Source organism: Amia ocellicauda, chromosome 2, assembly GCF_036373705.1.
Source record: "Amia ocellicauda isolate fAmiCal2 chromosome 2, fAmiCal2.hap1, whole genome shotgun sequence".
Lineage (NCBI taxonomy): Eukaryota > Metazoa > Chordata > Actinopteri > Amiiformes > Amiidae > Amia > Amia ocellicauda.
The window spans coordinates 12,183,420-12,198,435 of record NC_089851.1 but is presented as its reverse complement, the minus strand read 5'-3'; the positions used below and the strand labels follow the sequence as shown (position 1 = coordinate 12,198,435).

Below are 15,016 nucleotides of genomic sequence, written 5' to 3'. Positions count from 1 at the left end.
GCAGGCTTATCAGTCAGGAAACAACTGGTTAAAAAGTTGGAGCTTGTATCCTCCTGAGACATATTTTGGCTGCCAGCCACAGTACATGCTTTACATCAGCCAAACTGCCTAACAGGAAACAGGGAAGCTGTCATGTGCTCCAGAACCATGATCCTCCCTTCCTTCATGAGGAGTACAAGACCTGCTCACTCAAGGAGGGAAAGAAGGTCAGCAGAAACTGAACCTCAATCATTGTGTATATTTTTACACACACACACACACACACACACACACACACACACACACGGTCAAATGTTTCAGTCTGAGTAAAATCCTCTTAGAATATGAGGGGATGTTTTACCTCATTTACTCCAACAACAAATTGTATTAGATGATTATATAGTCAGTTACAGTCAATACAGAAGCAAACAAAACTTATTGACCACATATCTGTACAGACAAAATGTATTAATCATAGCTTCCTTTACCATCATGCAGTCCTATCAGGAAGGTGACTAACAGGCGAAGGTTTGTTTTTTCTGCTGTCTTTTTAAAACCAATGCAAAACAGGGATAATCTGTGTCAACAACATAATACATGTAGAAAACAATTAAAATCCCCAAGCATTGATTGAATTATCTGTTTTGTGCTACATGCTTTCTTGTGTTTATCCAGAAATAAGACCAAAGTTGTTTACATACTCAGTACAACAAAATTTACCTCCTGCATATGAACTCCCTGAACACATCTACCTTTGTTTAAGTTTTGAAATTGGAAATACCACGCATAAACTTCCTTGGGAAACTCTTCTAGCTTCTTGCCCCCCACATAAATAGAACTGCAATTAAGTCACTATTCTGAGCTGACATTGTATTCTAGAGCACTGGAGACATCTTTATTAAACCATTCAAATGAGTTTTAATTGATTTTGGGAAAAATTAATGCAAATGGCTTAGGTGCTAATTACAATTTTATGAGAAGCTAATTTAGGTGTGAAAAAAGGAAAATCTAAAGATGAGGAACGTTATGATCTGTTATACACGCATGCTGCTTTTGTTGCTCAAGCACTATACGATGGTTATCGTTCAGATTTCTTTTTTTTGTCCTCATTTGTTTTGTCTTGCAGGATACCATACTTATCTACTTTTAATTGAATAATCTTGCAGCAATGGAAATGCACTTTTCCCTTGGCATTAATTCACAATTGCAAATACTCATGACAGAACAAAGCAAACCCACTATAAACAACTGTAGGTTTTGAGGACTTTGATTAAAATTCAACATTTAATTTCTGTGATGAGTTGATCTGGTTCTTCAGTCACACGTTTGTAATATTGGGAGAACTGGTTTCTCTCCTCTTTGTAATATTGCTTTATTATGACCCTATTTATCTTTGCCTGGAGCTGTGAAACTAGTTCATGCATTTATAACTACCAGACTGGATAATTGTAATTTTAGCTGGAGTCTCCAATAATGTGCTCAGAAGCAGTATGTACAGAATGCTCTCTCACGTTTTCTAACAGGGATAGTATATGATCACATTTCAGCACTTTCATTTCAAGTCTAATGACCATCCATAAAATTTGTAATACATTTTAAAACTGTTACTTACAGACAAAGCATTACATTACACGGCTCCCTCCTAAATTTCAGATGTACCATGTCCATGTTTTCATGCTCTACGTTTATGATCAATGCATGACTACTAGTCATGCCACAACGTTAAATTACACACAATGTGAGAAAGGGTGTTCTGTGTCAGTTCTCCTAGCCTTTTCAACAATTTGCCCAAATCTCTAAAATCATCTGGGTCAATTAAAAACAAAGGTAATCTAACCTTTTCTGATCATTAGTCTCTAATGTCTAGCTTGTGGTTTATTGAAGCTTTTATCTTACTTTTTATAGAATTACTCTTATGTTTGTTTATATTGCAGGATTTTTAGTGATTTTAATATTGGTGTAAGGTTCTTTGGCGGGCAATGTTAAGAAAGATACTATATAAAAAAGGTGGTGATACTATACATTTTGCAAGAAAAAAGATTAATGTAATTTTATTGTCAAGACTAACATATAAAAAGCCTTGTTTCCCCAAGAGCTTCAAAGATTTAGCAATGAGTTTGAAAGACTAAACATGATATTCCCAGCAGATGCCCTTTAAGGATAATTACCTTACCTTGTTTTAAAGGTATAATCCTACCTTTATGATTATCTTCCACTGAACATCACAGAAACTTAAAATAGTATCTTCAGAACAAAGATATGCTATTGTTGTCAAAGATTAACCAAATAACAGCTCTGTAAATTACACTTGGAGACCATTAGACAGTGGTCTACAAAGGCACTTAATGTTTCTTCCAGGGACATTATTTTTCAAACTACAGCTGCAAGTGCCATTGCATGTCCAGTAATCATTTGAATCAATGTATTTCAAAAGGAAACCATTATCAATAATACTCTGTAGTGTAGAGCTGATACAATAATCGATTGTCAAGACCGAGTTGAAAATAAAAATAAGTATTACAGCAATTAGGTGGCAGTAGTTCTGCATTAAAGGAGTGAGTAAATGGAAAAACAAAAAACACAGCAGCAATAAACGGCGCTGAACAAACTGCCACCATGATCTGTGGTTACTGGGCAGCTATAGCATGCAGCTGAAGTATTTGAACCAATCACAATGGCAACTGCTGAAGTCGAATTACAGTATTACAGTCTCTCTAAAATTACAATGTCATATCAATGTGCTATTTATACACAAGCGTAGGTACATATTTGCTTATCTCTGTGCTTTTCTAATCACTGGGGGGACAGGGGATAATGGCAGGTAAAATACCTAGATAAAAGATTATATAGCATTTAAATGTATTGTGTGTACAAACAGGTTTTTGCCATCAGCAGAAGACAAACTCAATAGTACTGCCATGCCAGGCAGTGGTATTTGTTTTAATGATAGTCATATTTACTTCTGTCCACCTAATTCCAAACTAATCTCAGAGCAGAAATCTCCCAGCAGCTCCGCTATCTCACAGACCAAACAATATTCTTCCAAAACTGTAGAGGACTGATAAAACCTTCAAATTGCATTTTCACTTTTTCAAGTCCAAACACACAACTACCACACACTTTGTCCTCAAATATATATGGATATTCATATCAATTTATTTAAAAAACAGATTTTAAAAACATAAAATTATTTAAGTGGTGGCAGTACATTATAAAATTGCCCAATTACATGTCTTATAAATACACACAAAAATAAGTTTGATATGAAAGTTGGCACTTTAAAGGTTGCAACACATGCAAATGATAGTGATTCACAGAAAAGTCTACAGTTTAACCCAGCAAGTGGGATCACATTGTGATATATATATATATATATATATATATATATATATATTTTTTTTTTAGGTGACCTAGATAGCAATGAAATCAGTAAAGATGAGAAATAAGCCTCTCTATTAGACTTAAACAAAAAGAAAGAATACCCTGTAATTACAAAATAAAACACAAAGTAATCTCTGAGTATCAGGTTGTTTCATTTTGACAAACACTTACAATACCCCGTAATTTAAGACACCTATAATTAGTTTTACTCTGCTAATTAGATATAGTTTTCAAGATTACGTGTTCTATTATTATTCTAAAGTATTAAAGTCACAATCACCCTTTTTAAATGATAATTCATTATGAAACAAATGGAATAAGAGCTCCTGCACACATTTAAATATACAGATTTCCAACAGCAGATGGTCACATACTTCTGCATGTGTGTGCAGATTACGTAGTTCAATTGCTTATAAGCATACAATTGATCTGCATTCATAAGGAAGTCCATTATATAGACTAACTGACCAGTACAACAGTACTTCATAAAGCTTTGACAATACAGATATATATATATATATATATATATATATATATATATATATATATATATATATATATATATATATATATATATAGAGAGAGAGAGAGATACATTTACTAGGTGGGAGGTGTTTTGACTCCTTTTCCAGAGTGGAAAAACATTTGGCCGTCAACAAAAGAAACAAAATAAACCTTCAACCTCTATGGGTTCAACTCATTTGTTTGCCACAAACTACAAATGGCCAGGTGTCCGTCGTAGGCCGACGAGCATAGGGGGACTATTAAACTGAAACACTTTATAACTAGGCAGTCAACAGCATCTCCCAACCTACCCATGATTGGAGACACCGTAATAAATACACGTTTCTGTTAAGAGATATTAAGAACAGCTAAACGTGTATAGACAACATTATATTCAGACAAGCATTACATTACTGTAAAAAAAAAACGTTTCCATGTGCAACAATAAAATAAATATTTGCTATTTATTTGTATTGTTATTATTGTAATCATCATCAAGATATGTGCTAGTAGATATGCATTTTAATTGGCACAACTTGATTCCCTTATTACAGATTTGTAAATGCTAACACTTTCTGCCATAGATAAGGGCGTCTGCCGAGAAATAATAAAAAAATAATAATATATATATATATATATATTTTATTATTATTATTATTATTAATATTATTTTTAATTTACATAGCAGACGTCCTTAACCAGGGCAAGTTAAAGTTAAAACAAAATACACACATTCCATGATTAATCAGAGTAACAGCAGCTACAATATAGCAGGTTTTAATTTAACTGAAGTGTGCACATCTCAGTCATGGCGTTTATGGATGCACTTATTAAACTAGGCCTTAATGTTTTAGAGGGAAAGCCAGATCTGCTGTATTCATTTATTCATTCATTTAACATGTAAATGGACACATGTTAACTAAATTATGTTTGCCTTCATACGGATTGTCTCTGCGGGGCTGTTACACAACAGACCTGCAAACCATCCACAGGACGACAGTCTGAAATACCATCCAGTTGCTACTACCAATCAGATTATTATCTTCCAGTTTATTTGTTAACTAGTCACAGCACTGTACTGGGGTCCTGTGAAATCCAGGTTTTTAATACACTCGGATATTAACTGTAAGCAGTAAAACACTTCATTGTTTCTGTATGTGGATTTCACTCCATGCTGCTAATAAAACTATTTCTTTGTGATCCCACACGGCATTTGAGATTATATCTACCGACATAATGTAGTCAAGCACACATCTCCGCTTCTGAAAGCAAAGTATTTCCTTAGTGGGCGTGATGGACGCTTACGGCCACGTCTGGCAGCAGATAGTTAACCGTCTACAAAACCTGGATGCACCCAGGTGCTTAAGCCACTGGAAACACCCATTTCAGTGTGCGGCGCCGGATGCACCCGGACGCGTCCGCCAGTGGAAACAGGGCAACACTGTCAAAAGTTCATATTTTCATTCAGAAACATGTTCCAAAAAGTACACGAAGTTATATGACAATATAAGCATGGTGTTATCAGTCACACAGAAATTCTCCATGACTGAACATTAATAACTTTTTTTTCCAATCTGCATGTAATAAAGCAAAGAGAAAATGTGTGAGAGATGTTGAAAGGAAGCTTCAGAATCGGCTTAGTTGTTGTAAAAAATACATGTCACATTAGGATAATGGCTGAGTCTTTCCACTTCCTGCCCTTACCCAGGAAATTTGATTGTAACAGGTATTGTCTCCAGTGAAGTCATTATTTTATCTGTTATGTGGCTCTAAAAATGTATAAGATAAGAAAACCTTCTTCACATTAGCATAACAATGCGTTTTACTAAAATGCAGATTGCCAAGTGGAGTTTTATTTTTTTATCATAAAAAAAATTAAATAAATGTAACGTGACTGAACTTTATTTATTTTATTGCAATAGTATTAATTCATATCTGTCGGCTCACAATGTGCGATAAACTGTCACACTTTTGACTAATAATAAATATGAGTAATTAATATGATCTGACTGATTTAAATTTATGTTATTCCACTTTCAATGTCTTTGTTTCCAGATACAATAATGAGAGAGACAAAAAACTATGCATTCACGTTTTAACTAAGATCTTCAATATTACAGAAAGAATGTAAAAGGCAATTAAAATGGAAGTGCAAATATGCAAATATTTGCAGCTTAATTTGTATTTTGTTCCAACTACATAGACATTTGTGTTCCATTTAAAACCCAACAAAAGGAGAAGCATATGTACAACACCACCCAATTAAAACTTCCTTAATTAATTCATATTAGCATTGCTAAGAAACAATTGTTCACATAATTAATCATTATTCCCTACAACTTTCTTAGTTTTAGGAATGGATTTTTATCTGTATCATTACCTGAAGGCATTAGAATTCTTAAAAAAATGTTTCCTGCAGGGCTTTTTACTTTTCAGTCTGACACCATTTATAGCTAAGCAGTATGTGTGTGGTTTTCTGGACCGTAGGTCCTGGGTCTCCATGGTCTGTGAGCTTTATTTCTTCTAACTCAGTTAATAGTTTTCCAGTGGGGAGTAGTGCAGTAATACAGTTGAACACAGGGAGTACTTTTTATAATAGGGTAAATGGGACGTTCCCTGTCGATTACCATTCAGCCTTCATAAGTAATATGAGTCAAATAAGTCAGAACAGGCAGGTTCCAAATCTCACATACCGGGCTCCTTTGTTGCATCATGTCTGGCGTGAGTATAAGAAAAAATATATAATTTCTGCATTAAAAGAACACTTTGACTGGTGTTAAGAAGAAGAGAAGTGTATGGTGAGGCATGACAGTTTGCTGCAGGATGATGCATCAAAGCCAGAAATAATCCATCAAATCTCAATACAAAGAAAGGAACATACAGCCATATCAGTGCATCATTTCCACCACAGTATATTCATAGACAATCCATAAATAAACAGACAAACAAAAAATACTGGGTTATATTAGCGATAAAGTAAATGATCGTTAACTTTTCATGCGGTACTACTACACTGTCCATAAGAAAGTAACTGAGAAACTCCACCGCCTCCGAAATGACTTACCTGATAGAAGTTTGGCCAGAAGGTACTGATTGCCAGCTCCACTTGGTTCCAGGAGCGTGTGGCTGATCCAGACATGTTCCACACGGGACTGCCCAGGGGGCCGTTGTTGGCTTTTACATACACATTCAATAAACCAGGGTTTGCCCCTTCTCTGCCCGATACATAATACTGGAAGATCACGCAATGGGTGTCGTTCTCTTTCAGCTGTGGCATCAGAAGCTGGGCCCTCTGTCCCGCAAACTTCCCAGAGGTGTTGACCATCATGAAGGCCGAACCTGAAATGACAAATACAGGATTGCTTATACTTCACTGCGGATATTTGAAAAGGCATTATAATAGTAATGTTACACTGCTGTTCACAAATAAGGATCAATGCACAGAAGTGTGATTTTATATATACATATATATATATATATATATACATATATATATATATATATATACATATATATATATATATATACACTCACCTAAAGGATTATTAGGAACACCATACTAATACTGTGTTTGACCCCCTTTCGCCTTCAGAACTGCTTTAATTCTACGTGGCATTGATTCAACAAGGTGCTGAAAGCATTCTTTAGAAATGTTGGCCCATATTGATAGGATAGCATCTTGCAGTTGATGGAGATTTGTGGGATGCATATCCAGGGCACGAAGCTCCCGATCCACCACATCCCAAAGATGCTCTATTGGGTTGAGATTTGTTGACTATGGGGGCCAGTTTAGTACAGTGAACTCATTGTCATGTTCAAGAAACCAATTTGAAATGATTCGACCTTTGTGACATGGTGCATTATCCTGCTGGAAGTAGCCATCAGAGGATGGGTACATGGTGGTCATAAAGGGATGGACATGGTCAGAAACAATGCTCAGGTAGGCCGTGGCATTTAAATGATGCCCAATTGGCACTAAGGGGCCTAAAGTGTGCCAAGAAAACATCCCCCACACCATTACACCACCACCACCAGCCTGCACAGTGGTAACAAGGCATGATGGATCCATGTTCTCATTCTGTTTACGCCAAATTCTGACTCTACCATCTGAATGTCTCAACAGAAATCGAGACTCATCAGACCAGGCAACATTTTTCCAGTCTTCAACTGTCCAATTTTGGTGAGCTTGTGCAAATTGTAGCCTCTTTTTCCTATTTGTAGTGGAGATGAGTGGTACCCAGTGGGGTCTTCTGCTGTTGTAGCCCATCCACCTCAAGGTTGTACGTGTTGTGGCTTCACAAATGCTTTGCTCCATACCTCGGTTGTAACGAGTGGTTATTTCAGTCAAAATTGCTCTTCTATCAGCTTGAATCAGTCGGCCCATTCTCCTCTGACCTCTAGCATCAACAAGGCATTTTCGCCCACAGGACTGCCGCATACTGGATGTTTTTCCCTTTTCACACCATTCTTTGTAAACCCTAGAATTGGTTGTGCGTGAAAATCCCAGTAACTGAGCAGATTGTGAAATACTCAGACCGGCCCGTCTGGCACCAACAACCATGCCACGCTCAAAATTGCTTAAATCACCTTTCTTTCCCATTCAGACATTCAGTTTGGAGTTCAGGAGATTGTCTTGACCAGGACCACACCCCTAAATGCATTGAAGCAACTGCCATGTGATTGGTTGGTTAGATAATTGCATTAATGAGAAATTGAACAGGTGTTCCTAATAATCCTTTAGGTGAGTGTATATACACATATATATATATATATACACTCACCTAAAGAATTATTAGGAACACCTGTTCAATTTCTCATTAATGCAATTATCTAACCAACCAATCACATGGCAGTTGCTTCAATGCATTTAGGGGTGTGGTCCTGGTCAAGACAATCTCCTGAACTCCAAACTGAATGGTTGTTGGTGCCAGACGGGCCGGTCTGAGTATTTCACAATCTGCTCAGTTACTGGGATTTTCACGCACAACCATTTCTAGGGTTTACAAAGAATGGTGTGAAAAGGGAAAAACATCCAGTATGCGGCAGTCCTGTGGGCGAAAATGCCTTGTTGATGCTAGAGGTCAGAGGAGAATGGGCCGACTGATTCAAGCTGATAGAAGAGCAACTTTGACTGAAATAACCACTCGTTACAACCGAAGTATGCAGCAAAGCATTTGTGAAGCCACAACACGTACAACCTTGAGGCGGATGGGCTACAACAGCAGAAGACCCCACCGGGTACCACTCATCTCCACTACAAATAGGAAAAAGAGGCTAAAATTTGCACAAGCTCACCAAACTTGGACAGTTGAAGACTGGAAAAATGTTGCCTGGTCTGATGAGTCTCGATTTCTGTTGAGACATTCAGATGGTAGAGTCAGAATTTGGCGTAAACAGAATGAGAACATGGATCCATCATGTCTTGTTACCACTGTGCAGGCTGGTGGTGGTGGTGGTGTAATGGTGTGGGGGATGTTTTCTTGGCACACTTTAGGCCCCTTAGTGCCAATTGGGCATCGTTTAAATGCCACGGCCTACCTGAGCATTGTTTCTGACCATGTCCATCCCTTTATGACCACCATGTACCCATCCTCTGATGGCTACTTCCAGCAGGATAATGCACCATGTCACAAAGGTCGAATCATTTCAAATTGATTTCTTGAACATGACAATGAGTTCACTGTACTAAACTGGCCCCCACAGTCACCAGATCTCAACCCAATAGAGCATCTTTGGGATGTGGTGGAACGGGAGCTTCGTGCCCTGGATGTGCATCCCACAAATCTCCATCAACTGCAAGATGCTATCCTATCAATATGGGCCAACATTTCTAAAGAATGCTTTCAGCACCTTGTTGAATCAATGCCACGTAGAATTAAGGCAGTTCTGAAGGCGAAAGGGGGTCAAACACAGTATTAGTATGGTGTTCCTAATAATCCTTTAGGTGAGTGTATATACATACATATATATACATACAGTGAGGGAAAAAAGTATTTGATCCCCTGCTGATTTTGTACATTTGCCCACTGACAAAGAAATGATCTATAGTTTTAATGGTAGGTGTATTTTAACAGTGAGAGACAGAATAAAAACAAAAAAATCCAGAAAAACGCATTTCAAAAAAAGTTATAAATTGATTTGCATGTTAATGAGTGAAATAAGTATTTGACCCCTTTGACTTAGTACTTGGTGGCAAAACCCTTGTTGGCAATCACAGAGGTCAGACGTTTCTTGTAGTTGGCCACCAGGTTTGCACACATCTCAGGAGGGATTTTGTCCCACTCCTCTTTGCAGATCCTCTCCAAGTCATTAAGGTTTCGAGGCTGACGTTCGGCAACTCGAACCTTCAGCTCCCTCCACAGATTTTCTATGGGATTAAGGTCTGGAGACTGGCTAGGCCACTCCAGGACCTTAATGTGCTTCTTCTTGAGCCACTCCTTTGTTGCCTTGGCTGTGTGTTTTGGGTCATTGTCATGCTGGAATACCCATCCACGACCCATTTTCAATGCCCTGGCTGAGGGAAGGAGGTTCTCACCCAAGATTTGATGGTACATGGCCCCGTCCATCGTCCCTTTGATGCGATGCAGTTGTCCTGTCCCCTTAGCAGAAAAACACCCCCAAAGCATAATGTTGCCACCTCCATGTTTGACGGTGGGGATGGTGTTCTTGAGGTCATTCCTCCTCCTCCAAACACGGCGAGTTGAGTTGATGCCAAAGAGCTCGATTTTGGTCTCATCTGACCACAACACTTTCACCCAGTTCTCCTCTGAATCATTCAGATGTTCATTGGCAAACTTCAGACGGGCCTGTACATGTGCTTTATTGAGCAGGGGGACCTTGCAGGCGCTGCAGGATTTCAGTCCTTCACAGCGTAGTGTGTTACCAATTGTTTTCTTGGTGACTATGGTCCCAGCTGCCTTGAGATCATTAACAAGATGCTCCCGTGTAGTTCTGGGCTGATTCCTCACCGTTCTCATGATCATAGAAACTCCACAAGGTGAGAACTTGCATGGAGCCCCAGACCGAGGGAGACTGACAGTTATTTTGTGTTTCTTCCATTTGCGAATAATCGCATCAACTGTTGTCACCTTCTCACCAAGCTGCTTGGCGATGGTCTTGTAGCCCATTGCAGCCTTGTGTAGGTCTACAATCTTGTCCCTGACATCCTTGGACAGCTCTTTGGTCTTGGCCATGGTGGAGAGTTTGGAATCTCATTGATTGATTGCTTCTGTGGACAGGTGTCTTTTATACAGGTAATGATCTGAGATTAGGAGCACTCCCTTTAAGAGAGTGCTCCTAATCTCAGCTCGTTACCTGTATAAAAGACACCTGGGAGCCAGAAATCTTGCTGATTGATAGGGGATCAAATACTTATTTCCCTCATTAACATGCAAATCAATTTATAACTTTTTTGAAATGCGTTTTTCTGGATTTTTTCCCTCACTGTGTGTGATATATATATATATATATATATATATATATATATATATATATATATATATATATATATATATATATATATATATATATATAAAATGTATTCAAAGGCCTCTCTCCTCACAGAAAAAGAAAATGAAAATACAGATTTCAAAATTGATCTTTCACAACTAAAAAAAACATCCAAAGAACAAGTAATTTAAAAAGGCAGGGTGGAGATGATTATTTTGAGAAAACAGTTGAACTGTGTGAATTATTTGTCCCAGAATAAATACAGCAAATAAGAGCACAGCAGTGTGAAAAAGCCCATCTTGCATTGACTGATGGAAACCATGGATCTGCCTCTACAACCTGTTAATGAGTAACCACGGAGTAATATGTAAACTTGCGCACATACCCACGAAACACAGGCGTTGACTTTGGGCTTATTCCTATTTTTGGTGTAAAGCCACTAAACCTCAGTGATTTTGTAGCGGTTTCTGGAAAACTCTGCACACACAAAATGGAACTATAGCTGCTGTTATTCCTTTACATCGGTTTTAGTTGTTTTAGTCATCTTTAGCACCATTGTGAAACCCCAATTAAGCACAGAAGCAATGCACACATCTACTCAATCTGCAGTTGTCATGTTACAATCTGGAATCTTAGCAAACAGGTATGGAGACAACAAACATTACAATTTAAAAATGAAAACAGGCTGAACATTGAGCACTAAGGAATCCCATCTTGTGCAGTTTACTTGAATCAAAATTCCCCAACTTGACCAATGAAGTGTTTATCTTCAACACAAAATCATGAAATGCAGTTATTCAAAATAAAACCATATTATAATAGACAATGTCATTCATTCAGCTTCATCAGATACAATTTCAGTCTGTTTGTGAGAGGCAGATAACACAGAACTACTGGTTTTGACAAAGGCACACAAACCCTGAGTACATAGATGAGTGTTCCTAATAATAAAAAAAAACAGGCGGAATGACATTTGTCTTTTCAGCTCTTGTCTCCTAGACTTGTACAGCCTGTCATCCAGCTATACAGACATGTAACAAGAAAAACAAACACTGCTCTAGCTTACAGAGCTGAATCTTGCAGCCATATGCAGCCCTTATGAAAAGGCCATTTGACATATCAATAACTCAAAAAGCCTGCTTGCCTGCGAGTCTCGTGTTACAAGAGTAATTTGCTCCAATTTCATATGTCCTCAGGCACAGATAACAAGCAGGAGATCTGTCAAATTTATATAAATTAAATGAGAATAAATACATTTTGCAGTTCTCTGTTAAGACTCAGAAAGTGCAGGGTGGCTCAATGAGATGGCAGAGGAACACAGCGCCTTTCATCTCAGTTTCACCTCAGTATCAATGGAGTGTGGCCTGCACAGGGCTGAATGCAAAACGAGATGTTTTAGTTTCACTTGAAATCCGATTTAATCATCTCCAAAAATGTCACAATCAATCTAGCTGCTACAGTCCTTTCATCTAACCCTCTTGTAAAACAGAGAAAGAAGTGTGCTGAGCTTATGAAGACATGCCAAAACACACACTCAAGACCGATGGCTTCTTATGAGCATGTCCCTTTAATTATCAGACCATATCGTTTGGTAATTAAACCTAAGCTGAATTAAAGGATAGACATAAACACAAAAACTTATACAAATCACAGTGGCATAACTAATGCAATTTCCAGGGTTGAGAATCCCAAAATGTACAAAAATAGATTTAACACTCAGGAAAAAAAACAGCTTTATCAACACTGCTACTGAACAATGAAAGTGGAATTTGGTGACTACCTGTCTAAATGTAGGAACCAGAAATACAGGAGACAATGTGCTTTAAACCATAAACTGGGTGGACAAAGACAGGGTTTTTAAAAGCTAAATTATGCTTCTTTTGCCCTCTACATAAAAAAGACCGGCCTGGGTGTTAAAAGATTCACTAAGGAAACGTTTTATAGGAAGAACTCACTAATTAAAGACTGCTATTGAGCCTGAAACTACAAGATAAACAGTCTTATCTAAACTGAAATAATGAGGCAAACAAACACCAAAAGATTCATATGTGACAAAAATAACTTGCTCACTATTCTTTTAAATCCTCTGTTGTATTTGTACAAATTAGCTTTTTGAAATAGGGCTATCAGTCATCATTTCAATAATGCACACTGAAGTAATACAAATTATTTTGCTGTTACATTTTCTCCTCAGTGGTGGGTAATTCTTATTCAAAATAACCAATTCTCTGTGTAGGTAATTTACCCTAGAATTAGAATAATGATGCAAATTCTTCTGCCCTTCCTGAATTCCCAGTTCTTCAAAATTATGCAGTTTGTTCTAGAAATGTTATTTTAACCAAGCAAGCCAAGGACCAATAACGAAGATTTTATACATTTCATTTAATAACAGAATTTAATTAATTTCAGAAGACAACAACATTACTAATTGAAAGGTTCAAGGATCACTATACAGGGTAACTAAAACTATGTGATATATCCCTGTATAAGAAAAATACAAAATATTAAGATCCAACAGGTTGATTTATACTAGTAAATCCACTGCATATCAATGAATAAAATAAACTGCACCCGGAAGTAACATGTCTGGTCTTGTTCTTTACAGCTTCTCTTGATTAATCTTGATTAAATTGCAAAGCATGGTGTGAAATGGGCTTCTTTTAATTCCCTAGCAAATTTATTGCTGTAAATTAGCATGATTGTTATTGATCCCTGTTAACCTAGAGCATGGAGCAGTAAATTGATCGCTCGTGATAATGGCATTGTTGGAGAAGTTCAGACAACAGTGACAGGTTTTGAAATTTTTAAGAATAATTGAACTATAATATAGCATATAATTGTTTGATTTCACAAATACTAGGTGCTGTACAGTTTATAGACTCAAGCTCCTGGCCACAGCGAGTTTATAATGACTTACCCAATAGTCATCGCAATGCCATTTTTTAATTTGGATGATTATGTAAAGCTGAATAATATTGTAATGGATGAACACAAAACATCCTTCAAATGATTAGCTAACAGTTTTCATCCTTATAGAAAGCGCCAGTGTCGACTGTGACATTGAACCTCGATGACATCTGAAATATCTATCAAAGAAAAAAAAAAAACTAACAATAAAGCAATTTGCTATCATTGCCTCAGAAAAAAAATTCTATTAAAAATGTCACTACTACTAAAGACAACTTTGCTTTAGATTTGATAAAGGTATTTCCACAGCTTTTTACTAAATGTTTTAGATTAATCTCCCCCTTGAATAGGTTACTAATACTGTGAAATCTGGTGTTCTCTAAATACAGGAAAATGTAGGGGGGAAAAAAGTAACTTTGCTAAAGAGAAGCATACCTCTGTGTCTTAGATTTTTGTTATGTTGTATTGTATTTAAATAAAAGAAACATGCTGGGAGCAGAAACATATATGTTACTCTCTATACTGATCTTTGATATATGCATATACTTTGAAAATATAAGCATTAGAAGCTTGCATCTATTTTTCAAAAAATGTATATATGGTTTACATGACGGCGTTAACATCCGTCTAGGATAGAAAACAGTATGCTGGGTATAGGAGAGGCTTATGGTAGGCCATTTCCAGCAGTCTAGTCCAACTTCTTCAATATTCATACTGTAATAGATGTTCCTGTTTGGAACTCAAAACATGCGTCCTATCCAGCTACAAATCTAGCTAATGCCACCATCTGTCATAA

General features: G+C 37.2%; 1 protein-coding gene across 7 annotated transcripts in view; it reads right to left on the bottom strand.

The window, feature by feature from the left end:
• Positions 1–15,016, bottom strand: part of LOC136764593 (receptor-type tyrosine-protein phosphatase mu) — a 224,168-nt gene that overhangs the window by 134,041 nt on the left and 75,111 nt on the right. For all 7 annotated transcript variants that reach the window (XM_066718779.1, XM_066718788.1, XM_066718797.1 and 4 more), the window contains exon 3: positions 6,929–7,203. In XM_066718779.1, coding sequence (XP_066574876.1) covers positions 6,929–7,203 — 275 coding nt within the window. The remainder of the gene's footprint in view (positions 1–6,928; positions 7,204–15,016) is intronic.